Source organism: Simochromis diagramma, unplaced genomic scaffold (genome assembly GCF_900408965.1).
Source record: "Simochromis diagramma unplaced genomic scaffold, fSimDia1.1 OVJJ01000338.1, whole genome shotgun sequence".
Lineage (NCBI taxonomy): Eukaryota > Metazoa > Chordata > Actinopteri > Cichliformes > Cichlidae > Simochromis > Simochromis diagramma.
The window spans coordinates 750,089-771,106 of NW_024387088.1; the positions used below are offsets into that span (position 1 = coordinate 750,089).

Genomic DNA, 21,018 nt, shown 5'->3' on the forward strand with positions numbered 1-21,018 from the left:
GGGGATTTATGAGTATTACTAAATCTGCAAGACCATCAGACTGTGTATACTGTAAGACATCTCTAACATTTGTGTTTGTCTCTATCTTTTGTGTGTTCTCAGTCACTGTTGTGCTATTTTTAACTGATCTTAATGGTGATCATCTATCAGCTGTTTAATAGGTTTTCAGCCTCTCTTTATAACTGGATGAGAGCCATATAACCACATTTAAAATAATTTTTTTGGGCATTTTACTCGATGGTGTCAGATTAAGTCTTCATTCAATCACACATCTAACCCCACTGACGCATCATCATATTCCCCTTCACCTGTTACTCTTCACTTGTACAGATTTGTTCTCTCACTTTGATCATTAAGCACCATCGCAATCCTTAACTCTACCAAAAAACACATACTTTCAGTACTGTATTTGATTTTATCATAAAATTCTTTATCAACACATAGCAGTTGTGAAAACAAAGTCATTGTCGTTCTGCAGCAGCCAGTTTGAACCAACATTTAGCTGTCAGATGGCCTCACATCTGACTCTAGAATAGAGGGGGGAAGAGCCCAGCTCAGGAAATTCACCTTAATTCACCACACTTCCCTAGACGGAAATGTGGTGAATTGAAGCAGGCGGATTTGCTGAGCCGTCAGTTCCTGGAAAACTAGCAACTTTGCTCAGTGTCTTCCATTTGTGAAAAATTGCAATTATTGTTGTCAAACTTTTGTTTCTATCAATCTATTCATTATGATAATTTTATTATTAATGTATTATCATCAGCTCTACAGCACAGACACAGACGTGAATGAATAAATCTTATAAATCAGGATTTTAGAAAAAAAGAATCAATGTTAAATGTTTAAAGTAAGAAACGTAAACATTTTAAGAAAAATAACAGCTCATGTAAAATTTGATGCCAGCATCATGTCTTCTCCCCGCTAGGCTCTGGGTGGTTATAAACTGACTCCACGGTTCAGTGTTTTACCAAAGGAGATATCAGCATGTGGTCTGGAGGAGATGGGACTGAACCTTGTGATTTGTAGACGACCTGCTTGACCTGAGGCTCTGATCTTTGAGATCTAGTCACATTCCTTAAGAGTATTAATGCTACTCTGCACAGACAAAGGGGGTTTCCATGCGCAAGGTGTAATATATCTACGCCATGTATTAAGACAGCTGCTGACAGCTTATACAGCAGCTCAGGGAGAGCAGACTGTCTGCCAGCTGAAGCTCAGTGTATTCACTAAGTGGATCAGTGAGAGAACGTCTTCATTAAAAAACTCGTGCGATGGGATGTTACTCAAGTTCACACGTCTGTGAAGGCAGACAAGTGAATACTTTTTAGGCAGTGTGGTGTATGCTCTTCCGCTGCCACACCCTGCCTTGTCTCGTGTCTTTAGACTCATTTGTACAATGTTGGACAAACACCATTTGTGTATTTTCATGGTCAAAACAAACGTAACTTGAGTTCTGGTCGCACACAGGAGAGAAAACCCCAAAGAAAAAGCCATATTTGTACTCGTCGACGTAGTCTGCGCAGGCTACACCAACTTAGCATGCTATAAGGCCAACATGCCAAGCCTAGTCCTTCCTTTAGAGTTGCCTCGTTTTCCATTAGCTGTACCTTGTCTGAGCAGTTACAATAACCCGGGGGACGTGTCAACAACTTCACACTTGCTGGATATCCATGAGAAACCGTGAACATTGTAGCTAGCGTCAGGGAAGCTAACGAGTTACCTGAACGGCTGGAGTCCTCCTAAATCCAGAGTGAAGAAAAAGATCCTTACTAACTTTCCCATGTCTTTAAATAACTTACTTTACAGACCGATTATATAAATATTTTTTCTATTTGTATTTATCTTTTATTCAGCTTCCTCCGTAACCCTTTATCTTAGACGAGACGAGAAAGAAAAGAAAGCAGGAAATACACGGGGGAAGCGGGTGTTGCGGCGAGCAGTGTGTAGTGACGTAGGGTTTCAAACCGAGAGACACACTACACCCACAGTCGCCACAGCTGTGAGGGTGTAAACAGACTAGTAGTAACAGACTAGCCTTGCGGACACATAAGACCGATAAGGTGGCAGAAGGGGTCCGTTCAGCGGACAGCTGGAGGTACCGTAGAGCTTTGATGGGACGAAACGCTAACCACCGTTATAAAGCGGAGAGCAGGGCATGGTTGAGACGTCTGCTCAGGGTAAGTATTGACCCGGATGATCAATGAGATACGGTCGGTATTTATAAGAAAAGTGACAGCTGCTGTTCCCTTTTACATTAGTTCAGCAACTAAAGAACGACGAAAGGAGGGAAGAGGACGTGTGGGGAAGCTGTCTGCTCGCCGCTGGATTTTTCTTTTCTTTTTAATATTTCATTCTTCTTGCTACTGGCCAGGGTTGCTTTATATTGTGTTTCTATGGCAAATACATTATAATTAACTTCGCAAAGTTTTATTCTCTACTACCTTGGCCCGCCCTGCTCTACCCCGCTTAGAAGGAGTTTTCTCTTCCGAAAGGACCCTTTAGGCGTTGAGCTGGATTTAAGTCCCTTCACTACCACTCGGACAGGATGATACGGTTACCATTTTCTGCAGCTGTTCTTCTAGTTTTTATCAGCCAGGTCTTTGGAGACTTGATCCAGGCGAGTGTAGGGGATGATGTTAAGTTTGTCCTCTCAGATGAGTGCATGGAGGGACACGGGGCACTGAATCTACACCTGAAGGACGGCAGCATTCAGGTGGTGGCGTCTCTTCATGGTGACTGGGAGCCGGGGCGAGCTTACACTGACCGGGTGACTGTAAGCAGCGATTTTTTAATACTGACAAGTGTAGATTTAAATGACCAGGGCATGTATGACTTTACATGCAAGAAGAAAGGGAAGTTAGAGCTCACTGATCTGCAAGTATTCCTGCCCTCTGAAGTTGTTGTAGATGAGGGTGAGGATGCTGCACTGCCGTGCCGCTCCATCACAGCAGGACAGAGGGTGAAGTCTGCGCAGTGGAGGCGAGACGGAGAGGTGGTGCTGGAGCTGAATCCTCCCCAGGTTACTGAGGGGAATGGCTTTGAAAGCCGGGTATCAGTATCATCAGACTGGTACCAAAGGGCAGACCTGTCCCTCAGCATAAAGCGAGTTCAGCTGCGGGATCAAGGCGTTTATTTCTGTGACGTGGACAAGACGGAGCGACACCGCTCAGCTGTGCGCCTGCGAGTTCGAGAGATCGTCCCTGAATCCCTGACCAGCACGCTAAAGCCTACACTGATGGTGAGTACATTGACTCTAAATGTGTGTGTTTTATTTATTTTTACACGTGACTCCAAAGTTACAAAACAGCGTGATTGGTGTTGTTTGTTCCTCTCCTGCGTCTTTCTGTTGCGCATTCGGATTTAATTTCTACTGGTCACACTTTCACGGCGAAGTGGTTAGATGTAGCTTTATATACAAAGCCTTACTGCCTTGAACACGAGTGACTTTCGCTTCATTTCAAGACTGGGAGTGATGCGGTCAGACCACGTCTTCAGTGCTGACTTGGTGGGCACTTGTGTGGTCAGCCACAGATCTTTCCATGAAGGGATTTTTTTTTTTTTTTTTTTTTTTTTTTGGCAGAGATGCTGACTTATTTTAACTCTTATTTCCTTGACAAAGTAAGATTTGGGGGCAGTCCCAAAAGGATCCAGCAGTATACAGTTTTAGTTTTTTATTAGCCACAGACAGATGTGAATGGGATATCCAGTTAAAACTTACAAACTGCAGTGACCAACATTTCTGTCCTGTCTTCTTGTCCTCGCTGGACATGGACCATGTTCTTCTTTACAGCAGCCTTTTGGATCCTCTGATATCTGATGCCTGATAAATTCAGACCGTGTACACACAAGTGTTGGTGGGGAACGATCACAATGTGGAGAAGACACAAATTTGAGATCCATCAGCAGTGGTTATGGAGAACTCTGCAACAGCAAAGAGGAGGAGGAGGGAGGAGGCACTGACGAGGGCAGATAATCAGATTTTGATCAACAAAGCAAACTGAAATCAAACTGCTCTTGAGAATGGGATTTTTATCCTGTTCCAACTTCTTGATAATAGTCAAATAAAATTATAAATACTTTAAAAAATATTCTGCTGTTGCTCATCTTTTATAATTGTTAAACCAATCTACTTATTTCTGTTATTTAATATATGTTGATTTCAACATATATTAAATAACAGAACACTGTTCGTGAAACACATTCAGCCTGCAACAGGGTGAGACAGACCAACACGTTCTGAGATAGACGAAGAGGAAGTGAAAGGATGGAGTCCCATGCTGACACTATGAGTCAAACATAATGTAATATTTCTTACAAGTCTGAGTGTGTCAGAAACCAGTGCAACCATGTTACCCACATTATTAGAGGAAGACAAAATTTCTGTTCCTTTATTTATAGAACTACATTCACAGTCCATCCACAACTCCTTGTTTTTCCGAGTAAACACAAAAACACTGATTTTCAACCCTGTTCGATGAAAGACAGGCATTACAAACATGTTAAAACCATGTCAAATATTGTTAAACAGCATTTTCGTGCCTCACAGCGCACCTAATCTTCAGTTAAAACGAATATATCCTTTGAGTGCAGGACGGTGGAGCAGTCCTGAGGTCAATCCCATCAGGCCAGTATCTTACCTATAGGTGCAAATCTGCACACAACAGCTGAGTGTCTCTTAATTTAGTGCAGGCCCAACTGGTGGTGAAGCTGCTCCCTCAGGTGTGGATGCAACCTCCAAATCATATCAGGGAAATTTACAATACTGCTATTTATGCTGATATGTAAAGAGTAAAAAAAACAAAATCAAAGTGTTGAAAAAGTAAATCACATCATCACATCAGTCTTCTTGTCCACATCAGTCACAGTTCTGTCAAGTGAGGCGAAACTATCGAGGCTTTGACGCATTTGTTTACTCTTGAATCAGCTCGTATTTCCTCTTCGCGTACTTTCATGATGACACTGCAGAGCGTCTTATTTGTCTCAATCAATAAAACAAGTTTGTTGTTTCCAGTTGTCATACATATTTGCATTAATGTACATGTACTGCGCTTTGCTGGCGATTGGTGAGGTCATTATCATTGGAGCCCCACACTCTGAGACTTTTCTCGGCTTGTCCCACAGTTCTGTGCGCTAATGAACATAAATGCATGTCGCTATATAACAGATAATGCGATATGATACTTTATATTATGTAAAAATGTATACCAGTAACATAAATGCAACCCATTTTTGCAACATGTCATATGACACCACTACTGACACATATTTAGCCTGCCACAGGAAGAGATTCAGTATTAAGACACCACATAAAGAGCAATGTGGTGCCCCCCGATTGAATAGATAACATCATTACGGCTATATGTCAGACCTGAAACAGCTTCATGTAAAGTTCCTGCGTCTGAATCTGATCACATTTCTGCTCTTGTATCCTCTGCAGCTCACACCGACGACTTCAGAAGCAAATGGACTAACTCCGGCCGCTGTCTGCATCACAGCTGTGGTCTTTTTGGTTTGCGACCTTGTGTGTGGATAGCTCCTGAAATCTCACTGCTCCACGTACTTGTCACGTCTTCTCCGACGCTTTGGATCCGGAGATGAACACCATGATGTAAATGGGGCGTCGGAGCGTCTGAGTCATCCTCCTCCTCTGCAGATGAATGGCCACAATCCATCAAATACGTCCCAGGCAGACGTCTGAAGACTTTTAGGATCAATACCTGGCAACCTTTAACTTAGCTTATAATTATTATTATGATTTTTTACACCGATTAAAGCTTTTGTTTCCTGTCTTAATTTACTTTTTCTTATTTTTCTAATATCTTGCTTCAGCTGTGTGTGATTAAATAAACAGTGTGCTTACACCACTGCCTGAGTGAGGTGACACACGTTCACCTTCAGTGCCTTCAGGCCTCACAGGCCTGAATGTGTTCACGGTGAAGTCCGGACATTTTCACGGACACTTCGTGGTTCGCCTGCTCCATCACGGAGGCCTCGGCTTAGGTTAAGAGTTCCTCCTTCCAGACGGAAACACGTGGTTTGACAAATGAAAATAAATTATATGAAGCCCGGTTCACCTTCTTTTCCTATTAGAATCCATTTTATAAACGTCAAACGCATGATACCATTAAACAATACACATGAATACATTTTTAGGCCACAGTGCTTCTTGGGTTCATTTTAATATTTGTAAACGTATGTTTACATTTATTTTTTGTTAAATAAGAAGCAGAAATTAGTCCACACCTCTCAGAATCTACTAATGAAGCAAACCCTTTCGCTCTCCATACAAACATTTTCTGAGGCGGATACAAAGATGACAAATTGTTCGGTAATTTTTACATCAGCATTTATTTATTTATAAATAAATAAATAAATTGGGCTTCCTCCCACCGTCCAAAGACATGCAGCTTGTGGGGATAGGTTAATTGGATAATCCAAATTGTCACTAGGTATGAATGTGAGTGCGAATGGTTGTTTGTCCCTGTGTGTTAGCCTTGCGACAGACTGGCGACCTGTCCAGGGTGTACCCCCGCCTCTCGCCCTATGACAGCTGGGATAGGCTCCAGCGCCCCCCGCGACCCTGAAAAGGATAAGCGGAAGTGAATGGATGGATGGATTTATTTATTTATTACTATTTAACACAAATCACTGCATAACTTTTCTTTTTGTATTTTCCGACAGAATTCGGATTAAATGATGTAATGATTGCTCACATCCACCGAAGTGTTTAAGGTCAAATTAATGATTCACTGGTTGAAAACTGACAAAACGCGGTATGATCGTTACATGTGGTATAGTCAACACACAGAAAAGACTACATTGATAACATTATGTCCTATTTCATCACTGACTTGATCGGAAAGTCAGCATGATAATAGTATGTAGAGCTGTTTAAATCTGTCTTTTTTCTCTCTTTTTTGGAAAAATAAAAAAAGTTTTCTGTCAGTGTCATTCACTAAACGAATTTCCTTAAAGAATGAAATGAATGCTACACATGTGCGATATACACATTAAAAACCTAAATAATAATGGACTGGATTTATATAGCGCGGTATATCATAGCGTGATACTGTAACAATGGTAGTGTATGTATGCATGGATGATGCCTGACTCTCAGGCGGAGCTGATTTCATAGTTTCACTGAAGGAACTGCTAAGACAGTTCAACATTATTATGTCATCAACTGTAATTTTACCTAAGCTGAAATGTTAGCAGCTATAAGACAGCGAAAAAAGAAAGATGTTTGGACAGCATGTTGGACAGGAGTGTCAAACCTAACTCTAATCTGGCCCACTGGACAACCTTGGAATATGTGATGTTGGACATGAGATTCTGAATTGATAGTGTATTTTCTCTTTTACAGTTTGCATAAAAGAATCCCCCACTGCCATTCATACTACACTAAAACAATTAAGTAATAGATAAACAATAACACTTAAAACATAGAAAATGTAATTTTTTGTGGGGGATTTTGTTTTTGTTATATATTCTGATTAAAATAAAAATACTTTTTTGGTGAAATAACGTGAGTTACTTTCTTGAAATTTAATCACTACACTACACTAAACCTTTTGTTTTTATACTAGTGAGCACATCTTCGTTCATCACTGCGGCAGTATTTCTACATCATGCAGTAAAACTGCATGAGTCATACTGTTCACACTGACACAAAGGGGAGTTTTTCTGGTTCTGCACCCTTGAGATCAAAGTGGGCCGTACGAGAGCCTTTACAATGAGTTTGACAATTAAGGTGATATGCCATGGCTGATTTTTCTCATCAGATGACTGAACATGATGACGACTTACATGCAAAGGCCTGGTGAAACTTAGTAAAACTGAATATCCTTTTAGGTGTGACACTGCAAGGCAAAGCATTCAAACAGCAAAGTGTAAATGTAGAGTAACCTTATGTAGGTTTATCTGAAGCTTTGCCTTGTTTTGGTTTAGCAAGTCTGAATGTCTTTGGGCAGTGCACGGTTCACTGAAACCGTTATGTGGACTAAACATGACTTCAGTTAATATGGATGTCATATTTGCAAGGCCACCTGGGTTGGCTGGAAGACTGTTTCCTTAGCCTGGCAGGGCGAAGGACACTGTCTCAGCTGAACTATGGACACGCACACACATACACTTACACTGATAAGCACTCACTCATCCCCCTCCCCTTCCAACGCCTTCGATGCTTGTTGCCTCCTGGGGAACACGGGCGGGTCTGGGCCCATGCTGGAGAGTCGGCGCAGTGGCAGGATGGCTGCTGTGTTGCCTGGGATTACTCCTCATCCTCTACACAACCCTGTTGCTGGTCACGTGCTCCATAATGTTGTACTGTGGACATTTATGTGCTTTCTGTGCAGAGGAGTTTTTTTTGTTTCCTGTTCTCATGCTGTCCTCCTATAGCCCAGCATGAGTAGAGGTCTCTTTTTTTCCTCTTGTACTTTCCTATTGTAGTGTACATTTCAGTGGTTTTTCTGTAATGCACCCGTTCTCTGACTTGTATCCCCCTGTGATGTCTGTGTTGTGTGTGTAAGGTCGGGTTCATTCCACTGCAGGGCAACCTGCCACTGCATGTGGCGAATAAAATTTGAACTTGAACTTGCAGGGCTGTGTGCTATATTCACACTCAAACTAAAACCAGAATGTCAAAACAAAACCACTTCTGTTTAAATCATTCTTACCAAACATGTAGCCTACAGCACTTTACCACATTATGTAACGGAAAAAAAGCGGTGACACATTTATGTACTGATATTAGTTGAAGTCAAACACATCACAGCCTGGTTTTAACAGTCTCAGCCTTAATTTGACAGGATATTCTCTTTTCTAACAGGGCACATCCAGGGGAAGGTCTATATGTCACTAAAAAAAAGGACAATAAACAGCCATAGGTGAGAGTGTGACATTGTCCATCTTTCTTCCTCAGTGAAACTGTTATTGTTCTGTGTGTCTCAAAGCTCTTCAACAGCAGTGGGTACGGGGTAACTGAACGTTTGCAAATGAGTGTGAGCAAAAAGGTGGGTACAAATGACTGTACACTCAATGTGTACAATCACTGAATGAAAGTACGGCTTATACCTGAAAAAGCTTCCAGTAAGGCTTGATTTGACTTTCAACAATTTACGGTACAAACAAAAATCTCAAGTGTTTGATTTTCTTTGTAAGAGCTCTCTTACCGTCACCCAGATTCATTAAAATGCTGAATCATCAAAGATCAGTAACAGCTGAAGGTTTTCCCCCATTGGTGAGAGCAAGTTCTGTATGTATATTCATTTACAGCGAGTACTAATCCTGCCTGTTTCTACAGATTTGCAGTCTTTCCTGTTTTCTTTGCGCTTTGTAAAAAGCTCAGGTTAGCTGCTGTGTGCCAATAAAGTTTTGAGTTGGTGACAAAGTGACGCTCTAACCTGATGCAGATTACAGTCATGATTTTATTCATTTTGCACATTAAATGACTTCAAATGTTTGATGGAATAAACACTGAAAACCTTTAACAAAAGCACATTAAGATAAAATGAATATACAACAAAGTAAGAAGCATTAATCTGCTGCCATAATCCCAGTTAAACCTGAAGCTTCATCTAAACTCAGCCCAGGTGTTTCTCTGCAGTCGGCTCTGTTATCCTGACAAAACTGTTTCCAGCCAGAAAGGCTGCAGGTATTTGTGTGAAATAAGGACAGCGAGGGAAAAATTCACACCAAAGACATTTGAATAAATAACAAGTGAGGAGAAAACAATGAAAAGATACAAAACATCAGCAATATACAGCTTGTAACAGAGCAAACAGGGATGACATGACAAGTGTGAGGAAGAGGAAATGAGTCTATCAATGAGTCGAGGTGTTAGGCCACACATGAAGTCTCTGAGTCACCGTCCTCTCTCGTTAATCACCTAAAAATATTTATAATATTTTTTAAATTGCGTCGCTTTACTAACAGGATCATATGATGTTGTTAAGACCACAATAAAAAGGATCAAATGTGGGCAACAAAGAAACAAAACTCTGGGTTTTTGTTCTATACACAAAGCTGAACGCAGACCTTCATTCATTTATTTTACTGCCTCTTCCGCACCCTTCTTCCCAGCCTTTACTCAGTGCACCAGCTCCAGCTGGCTGGTGGAGAAAGGCAGGACCCCACTGACGTAGTAGGCGATGCCCAGGGAGAGGAGGGCGATGACCACCAGCAGCAGCAGGACCCTCCAAAAGCCCAGGTCCTCCACAAACTCCTGCCAGGTGGTCCTGAAGCTGGACAGGACGCCCTCGGTGCTCTGCAGGTTCGGGTTCAGTAAGGAGTGGCTCTCCATCGCACTGAGACACACACACACAGAAGTTTGTTATCTCTCACATGTAACTCTGTTCTTGTTCCTTTTTTCTGTGGTAAAGCTAAGAAAACCCACAATCAGTGTAGGAGCTAAAATGAAGATAGACCCTTCCAGAATCTCATTTTAAGTCTAATTTAAAGCAGGCACAGAACAGTTCTCTGGGTCAGTATTATTGCTCTTAAAGCTGTGTGAAGTCTTGCTTGAAACTCTACCTGCTTTGCAGGAGAGAGCCAATCAGGACAGATCATGCTTTGGCTGCATGATCTGCCCTGATTGGTTCTCCACCCTCTCTCCTTCCAGCTCTGCTCACCTCTCACTGTCAGCCATCTGCATGGTCTCCAGTTTGGAGTGGGCTCCTCTGTTGAAGCCTTTCACCTCCTGCTCCTCCAGCCCCTCCAGCAGACGAATAGCATCCTTGTTGACTCCGCGTCTCTTCGCCAGCACCAGAGGAGTCGATCCGTTGTGGTTACTGCAGTAAGAACAGAAGAAATCTATTATTTCTTTTATCCAACACACGAGTTTTGTATTAACTTGAACCAGGAAACCTCCATGATGTGAATATGCTGTTCCACAACTGTGCATACATAACTACAGTCACACATGTAGCCTGCAGATAAAAACAATATGATTAGTCTGCACAGTAGAATTAAAAGCTAATGTTTTTGTTAAGTTCAACTGAAAGCAATGAATCCTTTTTAGTAATCCCAGCAAACAATGAGTCAGATGGCCTTGGTAGTGGCTTTGTCGTGGTATGGGTGATTTACGTAACATCAACTCATAGCAGTAAGTGATGACCTCATTTAGTGAATTAAAACAATTTCACAACTCCCAAAAATTCCCTGAAAAACCAGAAAGTATTTAAGTGTTTGTGTCATATTTCAGCAGCTTCATCAGGGGCATCCGTCGGACAAGTCTAACAGTCTAAAAAGAGGTTAATCGGTACAGCAGCAGCATGAGGTCATCTCTTGTGTTTGCCATGGGGTGACTGAGATCTGTTAGCTTATCCGTATCCATTCATCTTGTAAGCATTTAAACACACACAGCAAAATGTGTACTATGTGCAATTCAGTTAGGTGGACGAAAAAAGAGCTCCAAAGCCGACGAGATGTTTCTGGACACTTCCAGACACTGGTTTAGATTTACATGCATGAAGAGTTCAGAGACTTCCTGTTGTGTTCATGCTCACGAGATCATTTTTGTGTCTGCTGGGGAGCGATATCACAGTACCAGTAAAAACACAAAGTCTGGTTTATTGCACTCTTCAGTTACAGGATTATTTATCAGAGCTTTAAAGTCTCCCAGAGAAACATCAGATATTCAGCTTTAGTTTGTTCACAACTTACTTGATAACCCAAAAGTTGGTAAAGGTGAAATGCTACTCATGGTGCCCAAGATGATAGTAAATGGTTGTGAAGGTTGAAGACGATCCATACAAAAGAAAAATGTGCGTGATCTAAAGGTTTTAACAATTTTCACATCTGGTGCAACCTTGACCCGATTTTCCCTCAAAATGAAATCAGCTCGAACTCTTATTGGTGTTTACCATCACACACGATTTGAACACAATAGTTTGAAAACTGGACTTAAAACTGCAAACAAACAGAACCAAATACTCCTCTCGTCTCCTCTGAGGGGAGCAACAGTGCACTCCCCCCGAAGGGACAGGAAGTCATTCGATTCGCTCTGCTGAGAGGTGAAAGGTGAATTCCACCAGTGGGATTTTAGCAGCAGTTACATAGAAAAGACTTATCTTTTAGTTATATTTCTTTCATTCATGAAATTTACGATACTTTGATTCAAATTCCCCAACTAACTTTATATATTTAAGATGCTCAATAAGCAGTTACAAAGAAAAAACAACCCAAATAACATTAAATGAATACTCTGACAGAATTAACACCAACCTCCGACTGAAGATTCAGAGTACTGCTGTCTGCTCAATTTTAAATTTGTTTCTTTTTGCTTCTTTTCTGTTGTCAGTTCTTTGTGGATTCAGATCATCTCTAGAGCAGCTTTGCTCATTGCAGTTTAATTTGAGTTTAGTGCTTTTTCATTCATTCAGAAATCTCTAAAGGGCAGATTAAGTTGTTTAGAGAGGGTATTACAACCCAAACAGTCTCAGTACACCGCATGTCTTTTAGCTTCTACCATATCATCGTGAATCATGCATGACTACATGATTCTGAATAGTTGATATACATGAAATTAAAAGTGGAGTTAAAATGAGAGAACATTAAGTTGCTCAGGATGGAAACAGCTCACTGTTATCACCTGAACTCTGAATTCTTACCAGATGTCGATCTTCAGCCCGTTGGACACCAGGAACTGTATCGTATCCACGTGGCCGCACAGGTGCAGCGCCGTATTCCCCTGATAATCCGTCGCCAGCAGATCGGCCCCGAACTTGTGCAAGAGGCGGCATATTTCCACGTTCCCTCTGGCGGCGGCTAGGTGGAGGCCGGTGCGGCCCCGGTTGTCACGGATGTTGGGGTCGCATCCGGTCTCTAGCAGCCTCTTGGCGAAGGGCAGGTCTCCATCGATGCACGACTGCAGCAGAGGCACGCTGGTCTGCGACGAGTCGTTGATGAAGACATAGGACATGTTCGAGTGGGTGTCCGAAAATTCCAGCGTACCTGAGACGGTGAACAAAGAGGCAAAATGTGGAAATGTTTTCTAAATGCTGAACTAAGATGCATGCTGAGCTCCCTCGGGAAGCACTCCCACCCCACTCCACTCCACCTGCCTGCATCTGTCTCCCCTGTTAGAAAGAAGGGTGGTGTAAATTGAGCAGCAAGTGTTGAAAGACGCTCAGTTCTTAAACTTGTTTCCTCACTTTCTCTGATTTCTCTGCTTTTTTAAAGAAAAGAAGTCAAGTTTCAGACTGGAAATACTGCTTCCTCTCCTCGGATTTCCATCACAATCCAAATCATCCTTTTTTTTTTCTTGCCTCATCTGAGAGTTAAAGTCACTGCACCTCATCTTTCTCTCGTCTAACTAGCATGACAGTTATCTAAAGTGAACCTGATTACTCGGCTGGCATTTTGAAATTAAGCGTCAGGGATCAATGAGGTTGAGTCCATCTCCCAACTCTTAGGCACATTTATCAAACACATTTAAACTCCCTGTTTTCTGTGTTTGCATCTTTAACCACACTTTTTGATGAATCCTCCTCTCCTGCTTTCTCTTCACCATCTCTGAAACCTGCACTCGAGACTTGCTGAGTGATTTCTCATTTCTCCTTTCTTACATTAGCTCTTTCCCCTCTCTCACTTTCAGACAGCGAGTACTGCCACCTAGTGGCAAAGAATCACATAGCTCATAAGTTTTTTCTTTTTTTCCCTTTCATTATGAAAGCTTTAAAAGTTCATTACACACTCAAAGATCTCAGCGCGTGCGCGCGCACACACACACACACACACACACACACACACACACACACACACACACACACACACACACACACACACACACCATGAAAGATCTGTTTGTGCGTTTCTGTACCTGCAGTTATTCTAAGTTTCTGTGAGCAGTTTAGGAGAAAAGAATATTTTGACTTAAGGTTTTATTCTGCATAGTTTTTACTGGAAGTTTTTTTTTTAAAAAAAAAAGAAAAACGGCAACAACAGCGTCGTCCAAAATTACAAATTTGTGTATTTTCCTCTTTAAAAAAAAAAAAAAAAAAAATTATTCAAATAAACCAAGATATATTGAAGTCAAGGAGTATAACACCAGCAGTATTTATGGGGTACTTATTTAAATTTCAAGTCAAAGTCTGTGTCTGACAACTATTTACACTCACTGGCCACTTTGTTAGGTACACCTTGCTGCGAGTGCCAGATTAGTTATTTTGAATGTGGTTTTTGTAATGAATTTCTGTGTTTTTTCATTTGTACAGTCAGCCAGTAAGATCACTCTGACTTGGCGCAGTAGGAGTGCTGATTAAAGCCTTTCTCATGGGGTCTACCAGGCATTGTGTGTTTTCTGGGGGACTGGAAAAAGTAGCAGCAAGAAGTGGTGATTTTGGGACCTCAGGTCATACTAAGTCCACATGTAGTGAATCTCACGTTGGACCGATCAACACTGCTCCAGCACCGTAAGTACACTAGCTAGATGATCTAGTTGACTTGGCTTTGCATCGTTTCTGTTGTTGAACTTCTGACTAGGGCTGGGCCATATCATACCGTTCACGGTAATACCGGTGTAATTTTGGGCAACGATAAGAAAATGAAATATCGCGATAGAATATGGGTAAAATGCGCATGCGCAGTGCCTTTGTTTACATACGCACATGGCGGCGACGCAGAATGAGAAGAGCGAAAGTGGATCGTTGAATGAAACAGATGAACCAGAACTGGTTTGTAAAAATGCTGCAACTTCAGTGTGGAACTGGTTTAGCTTTCGTCCGTCAGATACACAACAGAGCACTATTTTTGGTAGAGCATGCTAGCGGGCCGTCGTTATTACCGTGTTGTTTGGAAAATACGGCACACTTAAAATCAATCCTTTGATTTTTCTGAAAATTGACAGTGTCCCTTATAATCCCGTGTGCCTTATGTATGAATTCTGGTTGTGTTTACTGACCTCGAAACGATTTTATGTACACGGCGCTCGAAAATCTGTCAAATGTTTTAGTACGACTTTGCTAAGCTATGAACCCGCACCGCTTGATGGATTGTTGGAGCATTACGGCTATCGCAGGCAGGCGCCTCGCGGAGTGATACGTACTGTGCTTCAACATAACATTACCGTATTGTGTGTGTATAACCTTTTTTAAGTTTTGTGGATATTATACATGGTTATGCTGAGGATATGTCGGCCAGTTTCCACTGGAAATGCCTTTTGGTTAAACTGTCAGCAAGGAATTTGCACTGTTACGTTTTTATATAACTTTAACGCACATAAAAACAGCTGCTTGTTTAAGTGAAAATACATTGATGGGTTTTTTTGCACTAATAAAGTTGTGGAGTTGTGAAGTATTTTGTCTAGTGTCAATTATATTGTCAGTTATATCGTTATTGCAAATTTTCAAATTATATCGTGATAAATATTTTTGGCCATATCGCTCTGCTCTACTTCTGACTTCTTTGCTTGTTATTCGTCCAATTAACTAGACTGGAATGGACAAGTTATTCCCAAAACATGGAGTGGACTACCTTCTTTTTTTTCCTTTTTGAATGAGCAGAGTCGACTAATTCTTGACAGGCAGACAAAAGAGCATCAACCTTTGAAGCAGATGGGCTACAGCAGCAGAAGACCACATTGGATGCAACTCCTGAGGGTACAACTCACACCGGCTCACCAACTGAACATTTTTAACACCTTGCTGACTCTATGTTAAGTAGTTCTGATGGCAGCCAGTGTAAAAATCGGTGAGAAATCAAACAGTGGATCTTGTTGCTGTTCACTTCCAACTTTTTAATTTACCTTTTATACTTTTAAGCATTACAGCTACAGACACATGCTTTAACCAGGTATTAACAGATCAAATCATGGTCCCCACCACTGTGGGTGTTTGCTTTTCTTTTTTAAATCCAACCTCCTGAATGAGTCACACTGGCTCTACTCTGCCTGTATGCTGACCTCACACACACACTATCTCAACTTCACACACACCTATGGTCACTTATTGCTACTCAGCACTGTTTATTTATACCTGATGTTTGCTGTGACTGCACAGCTGTGACTTTATCACTCTGCCATCAAAGCACAAATTCCTTTGTGCTCTTATGCAAGATTATCTCCACTTGGCCTCTGTCAACAGTAATAACAGTTGATTCAAACATCGACTTTTAGCCCAGGTCAAACACAATTGTTTGGACAACGGGCTCGACCTCAGTCAGAGCAGTAAGTTAAAGAATAGAAAAATACAAATGCTGCTTAGAAAAGGCACAAATTTAACAAGATGCTGGAACCATTCTGGTCCACATTTGCATGATCAGCACCCCTAACCCCATCACACTGTATGGGGTGGCTGTTGCTCAGGCGGTAGACTAGATCATCTACTGACTGGAAGGTTGGCCGGTCTGCGTGTATCCTTGGGCAAGATACCAAGCTGTTCTTCGATGCATCCATTTGAGTATGAATGTGTGTGAATGTTAGATAGAAAGCATTTCAAAGCATAGAGCAAGTGCTTGTATGAATGAGGCGTGTTGTATAATGGCTTTGAGTGTCAGTCCAGATTTGTCAGCTGCACATTCATAATGAGAATCTGTCGCTCGACCACATCCCAAAGATGCTTGTTGAACTGGGATATGTTGACTGTGGAGGTCACCAACCATTTGAAGGTTGAACCCTTAATAACGAGACAAGTCAGTATGCAATAAACCTCCTCAGATCTTAAAAAAGACAACTGATGTAACCGTGGTAAATCTTGCGTGTATCTCTAGGCCTCTGTGGTTCAAGAAATATGAGTTTTAGTAAAGAAACCTGACACACAAAACATCTTGACGTCTAACCTTCTGAGTATCTGGACCCATCCGTGCACACCGCTCGTTACCACAAGTATCAATGACGCCTGTATCCAAGTATACGTTGTCATTAACAGGATACAACGAGCAGAATACAAAAAGCTCTCGAGAAATCAGCTTTCATGAATGTGTAGTCATTTTCTCTGGCTGTCGACTAACTATTTCACCAAGGAGGACAAATCCAACAGCACTGCATCCTCATCATCACACCTTAATCTTCATCCTGTACGAGAACTCTTTGCATGCAGTGACTTTTGCACACAACCACTAAATAAAACGTTAGGAGCTAGCATTAGCCTGAGAGCTAACGTTGTGCACATAGCTGAAACGGCTCACAAATGTGCGATTCTCCGACCGTACAAGCACACAGGGCAACAGACTGCACATTCACACTCTCTGACGGCCCTCGGTTATTACACTCACCTGTTAATGGGACCCAAATAAGAAGAAAAAAGTCTCCTCGCTTTTTTGCGAGCTAATGCTGCTAACAATGTTGTTGTTGTGCTACGAGTTCCGCTTCTTCTTCTTCTTTTGATAAGGTGAACTACCGCCACCTACTGGACTGGAGCGAAGGTTCTATCTATCTATCTATCTATCTATCTATCTATCTATCTATCTATCTTTCTTTCATTATTCCAATTTTAAATAGAAACGTATAAAAATTATTAATGTGAATAAAAACTAAGAGTCAGAAACAGAATTTGTGATCTATCTCTTCTGCAATTTTCATTTCTGATATTGTTTTGGCCTTTTCCTTTTTGTAATAGTTGTTCTTAATTATTTTTATTTAATCACTTTCGCGCATCTTACATCATCATGGTCACATGACATGGTAACTTTGGCCTTTTAATAAATTCTTTGAACTGTTTTCTTTCCAGGGTGTAGTGATTGATTAGAGCACACATCTGTAATGACTAAAAAAGAAAAGGAAAGGAATTCAGATGCACAAGTTTAATTTTAATTAGGATTTTCTCTAATCCACACATGGTCAAAAGTAGATTCCTCCACTAAGCTTTGGGTTAATGTCCTTTGCTAAGATGCTTTTGGTAGCCATAAACAACCGCATACTTCCAGCTGGATTGGCCACTGTTCTTGGCAGCATGGCAGAGTTAATTAAAGCTTGTTGGTTTTCTGAGATGGACCATGGAGCCATTGAGAAGGCCTATCCCTTCTGTAAAAGTTAGCCTGCTTTATCTATTCTAAAAACAGTTTTGATGTGTGTTTGGAGTCATTGTCCTATCAGAACACCCAAATGTGCTCATGTTTCAACCGTCTTGCTGTATCTTCTATTGCTCTATTACATCCACTTTGTGAAATGAACCAGTACCACTGGCAGCAACATTCGGTTTTACAGATTTTATATTTAAATTCACTTCACTTCCTCATGTTGAGCTAAAAACAAAAACATGCATTTGTTAAGTAGTTTTGAGACTTTATTTCAAAGTGTGTGAGCACAGAAACACACGTTGCAGGAACAGACATGTTGCGTTGCCACTTTTGATTTGTTATGGATCCTCTTTGAGGAAAACTGCATTTCTTTTCTGTCACTCAGGGATCTTAAAGCATGTTTCTCCATTTGGCTCTGAACGTGCGGTGAAGTCCAAACTGGCAATAAAGTGTGCTGTTAGCATCCTAATCATCAGCGGTGAACATAGCTCGCATATAAAAACACAGGCATGTTTTCCTTTCCATAAAATTTAATGTACACATCATTACCTTCCCATTCCCTCACTTCTCAGTAAATAAAACCAGGGGATAGTGTCACGACTCAATAATTACAAATCTAGATTACAAAAAAAAGCAATACAGACACAAATGTACTATGTGGCACAGCGTTAAAGTCAGGGCTACCAGCAGAGAGAGACGTGCTAGAGGTCGTAGTGGTTACAAGTCATGCTGTAGCTTCCACTGTCCAAGCACAGATGAACCTGTTTGACTCAGAGGAAAACCAAATTTAATGCAAATACAGATACAATTTCTAATTTTTTGTGTGTTTTTGTATTTGTTTTTGCAAAATCTATATTTAAAGGCACAGAATTGTCCTTTTGCCACCTTCTTACCTGTCCGAGGACACAAAAACAAAAGAAAATAACCGAGTAACAACATCATAGACCTTTGCGCTAACATGATTTGCTGAAAAATACAGCAAGCACTATGTACAGCAATAATTCATCTATCAGAGAGCGTGTGTTTTGTGTCTTTTTGCAAAATGCAATCGAATGGCAGTCTTAAAAAGTTTGATATAATCAAAAGAAATACTTGTTTGGTCGCAGCATAGAGAAAACCTGTGAGAGTGGAGGTGGAGATATGTATGCCCCTTTGATGTTCTGAACCATCTGTGTCCACATCAGTGCAATAACAACAGCTCTCTATTGTCATTTCAGCTGTTGCACAGAAAAATCTGACTTGACCTTTAAAGTCATACTAACGGTAACGTAGCAGCAACCTGAGAGTCCCACTGTGAAATGTACACAGGCTTACGTGAAGCTTACGCAGGGACTTTGACATGTTTAGGAATACTTTAGATTGTTTCTAAGTTCCTTCTGTTCCCCAAAACAGATGATGCTTCTCACCTTCTATATGAAAACCAGCACTTAAAGACATGAAACTTGCTTTGTTTATGTTTTTTTGTTGGAGTCCAATAAACAAAATACTTCTAGTCTTTTTTTGTTTATACAACAAATAATTTGCTAATGAGTTATAGTTTTCCACAGATTTTTTTAATCTTTCCATGAAGCTAAAACTCCTTTAATTCACACGTCCGATTGTAAGGCACCAACAAATAATCCAAATATCACAAAAACTTAAAAACAAAGGATAGCTTCAACACCATTTTTACCTCAAGCAAGTCACATGTCTTGACAAGTTGATTTTCAAACCAATAATGAAGTGGCCGACATCAAATATACTGCAGGTATTGATGCAACACATGAAAAAATCCCCAGTGTGTTTACAGTGGGCACCTTCGTGGTGCTAAACTGCTGTAGAATAAAATGTTTGTGAAGAAAACAGGTTTAATCTTCCCAAAGATTGAATTTCAGTGAAGCTTTATATCTGCTTTGCTCAGATCAGCCCAATATGATAATGCAAACTCGCTTTAAAACCTTAAAATCAACCAGCAATCTGTAATTTTACTCTCATCTCACATTAAGCTCTTATGTACCCGCTTCAAACGTGATCAGCCCATTGAAAAGCATTTGTAGGCTTGTCTGTCCCATAGATATGACAGTCAGACGTCTCTCTGTACCAACATTGTAGTAAAATCTCAGGAAGCCCTTTAAAATTGAGCTTTCTCATAGATTACAAATACCTTATGCTTGTCTATGTCTTAAACCTAACTGAACAGCAATCATGAGTTCACGAACAATCAGCCCGTCTCCACTTTCCACTAGTCAGCATTAAAAGAGTTGGTGTAGAGACTTTCTGCCTGCTGTCAGTATCTATGGGAGCGACAAGAACCAATAACGGCCAACTTCCCGAGCTGATAACCTTTAAATTGGGTGCTTAACGTGTGTGCGGGGCACTTGTTTGCTAAACGGGGGTGGGGGCACTCTCCGAGGTAGCCGAGAATGATTCTCGCTGACATCTGTCACAAGAAAGCTGACACGTAATAAACACATACATAAACAATAGCACCATTATCAGTGATAATCTCGAGAAGATCGCTCACACTGGGACTCTTCTCTTTCCTCCTCCTACCTCCAGCTTCTTCTTCTTCTTTTTTATAAACCATTCATTCCTACAGGGGATTAAAAAACTCTCAAAATGGGGTCGATGTTGCTCGACTCGATTCTGAAACCATCACAGCACAGGAGAAAGGTCCATTCAGTCAGTCACGTGTTCTTTTTTAAATCCATCTCATCCTCCATCATAAATTCTTGAAATGTTAGTGAATCCCCTCCTGATGTTTCCCCGCCTCACTCCTCCATCTTTCACCTTTGCCTACTACAAGATCTTGCTGCACACTTGGCAGCGGCTGACTCTGGAGCGCTCCTGGCCTCCCTTCAGCGTCTCCTTGGTTGGCGAGAAGGTAAACTCATTTTCTGGATCCACGGTTGTCAGCCAGAAGCTGTATTTATTGGCAAAGTAGTGGCAGGTGCCCCTGGCGCCGTTGCACTCGATGAATGGAGTCGCCCGGAAGTCCTCCAGACAGGAACCGGGAGACACCAAGGACTGACCGCCGCCCTCTGCACCAGCTGCTGTGTGCTGTGTCAGAAATGAAAGGACATTTTT

General features: G+C 41.3%; 3 protein-coding genes across 5 annotated transcripts in view; 1 reads left to right on the top strand and 2 right to left on the bottom strand.

Annotated features, from left to right (window-relative positions):
• The first annotated feature begins 2,327 nt into the window (after window positions 1–2,327).
• On the top strand, window positions 2,328–6,353 carry LOC120742664. 2 transcript variants are annotated; one of them, XM_040046089.1, is made up of 2 exons: window positions 2,328–3,238; window positions 5,438–6,353. In XM_040046089.1, exons 1-2 carry the CDS (start codon window positions 2,546–2,548, stop codon window positions 5,531–5,533), a joined length of 789 nt encoding a protein of 262 aa, XP_039902023.1. In that variant the 5' UTR covers window positions 2,328–2,545; the 3' UTR covers window positions 5,534–6,353. The 2 variants fall into 2 exon arrangements, with proteins under 2 accessions (XP_039902023.1, XP_039902025.1); XM_040046091.1 differs by lacking the exon at window positions 5,438–6,353 and adding an exon at window positions 3,791–4,400.
• Window positions 6,354–9,405: 3,052 nt separating this feature from the next.
• On the bottom strand, window positions 9,406–17,337 carry LOC120742666 (ankyrin repeat domain-containing protein 46). The gene is made up of 4 exons (XM_040046093.1): window positions 17,209–17,337; window positions 12,609–12,951; window positions 10,629–10,787; window positions 9,406–10,304 (listed from the first exon to the last, which is right to left on the bottom strand). Exons 2-4 carry the CDS (start codon window positions 12,917–12,919, stop codon window positions 10,088–10,090), a joined length of 687 nt encoding a protein of 228 aa, XP_039902027.1. The 5' UTR covers window positions 12,920–12,951; window positions 17,209–17,337; the 3' UTR covers window positions 9,406–10,087.
• An 863-nt stretch (window positions 17,338–18,200) lies between these two features.
• The window catches only part of col4a6 (collagen, type IV, alpha 6), a 143,695-nt gene continuing 140,877 nt past the window's right edge, over window positions 18,201–21,018 (bottom strand). For both annotated transcript variants that reach the window (XM_040046078.1, XM_040046077.1), the window contains exon 49: window positions 18,201–20,991. In XM_040046078.1, the coding sequence (XP_039902012.1) occupies window positions 20,731–20,991 (261 nt within the window). In that variant the 3' untranslated portion in view covers window positions 18,201–20,730. The remainder of the gene's footprint in view (window positions 20,992–21,018) is intronic.

Coding starts and splice junctions, on each gene's coding strand:
- LOC120742664 (XM_040046089.1), top strand. CDS start 2,546: ATGATACGGTTACCATTTTCTGCAGCTGTTCTTCTAGTTTTTATCAGC. Junction 3,239..5,437: donor CGCTAAAGCCTACACTGATG/GTGAGTACATTG, acceptor TATCCTCTGCAG/CTCACACCGACGACTTCAGA.
- LOC120742666 (XM_040046093.1), bottom strand. CDS start 12,919: ATGTCCTATGTCTTCATCAACGACTCGTCGCAGACCAGCGTGCCTCTG. Junction 10,788..12,608: donor GGGCTGAAGATCGACATCTG/GTAAGAATTCAG, acceptor TTCTTACTGCAG/TAACCACAACGGATCGACTC. Junction 10,305..10,628: donor CAGATGGCTGACAGTGAGAG/GTGAGCAGAGCT, acceptor TGTGTGTCTCAG/TGCGATGGAGAGCCACTCCT.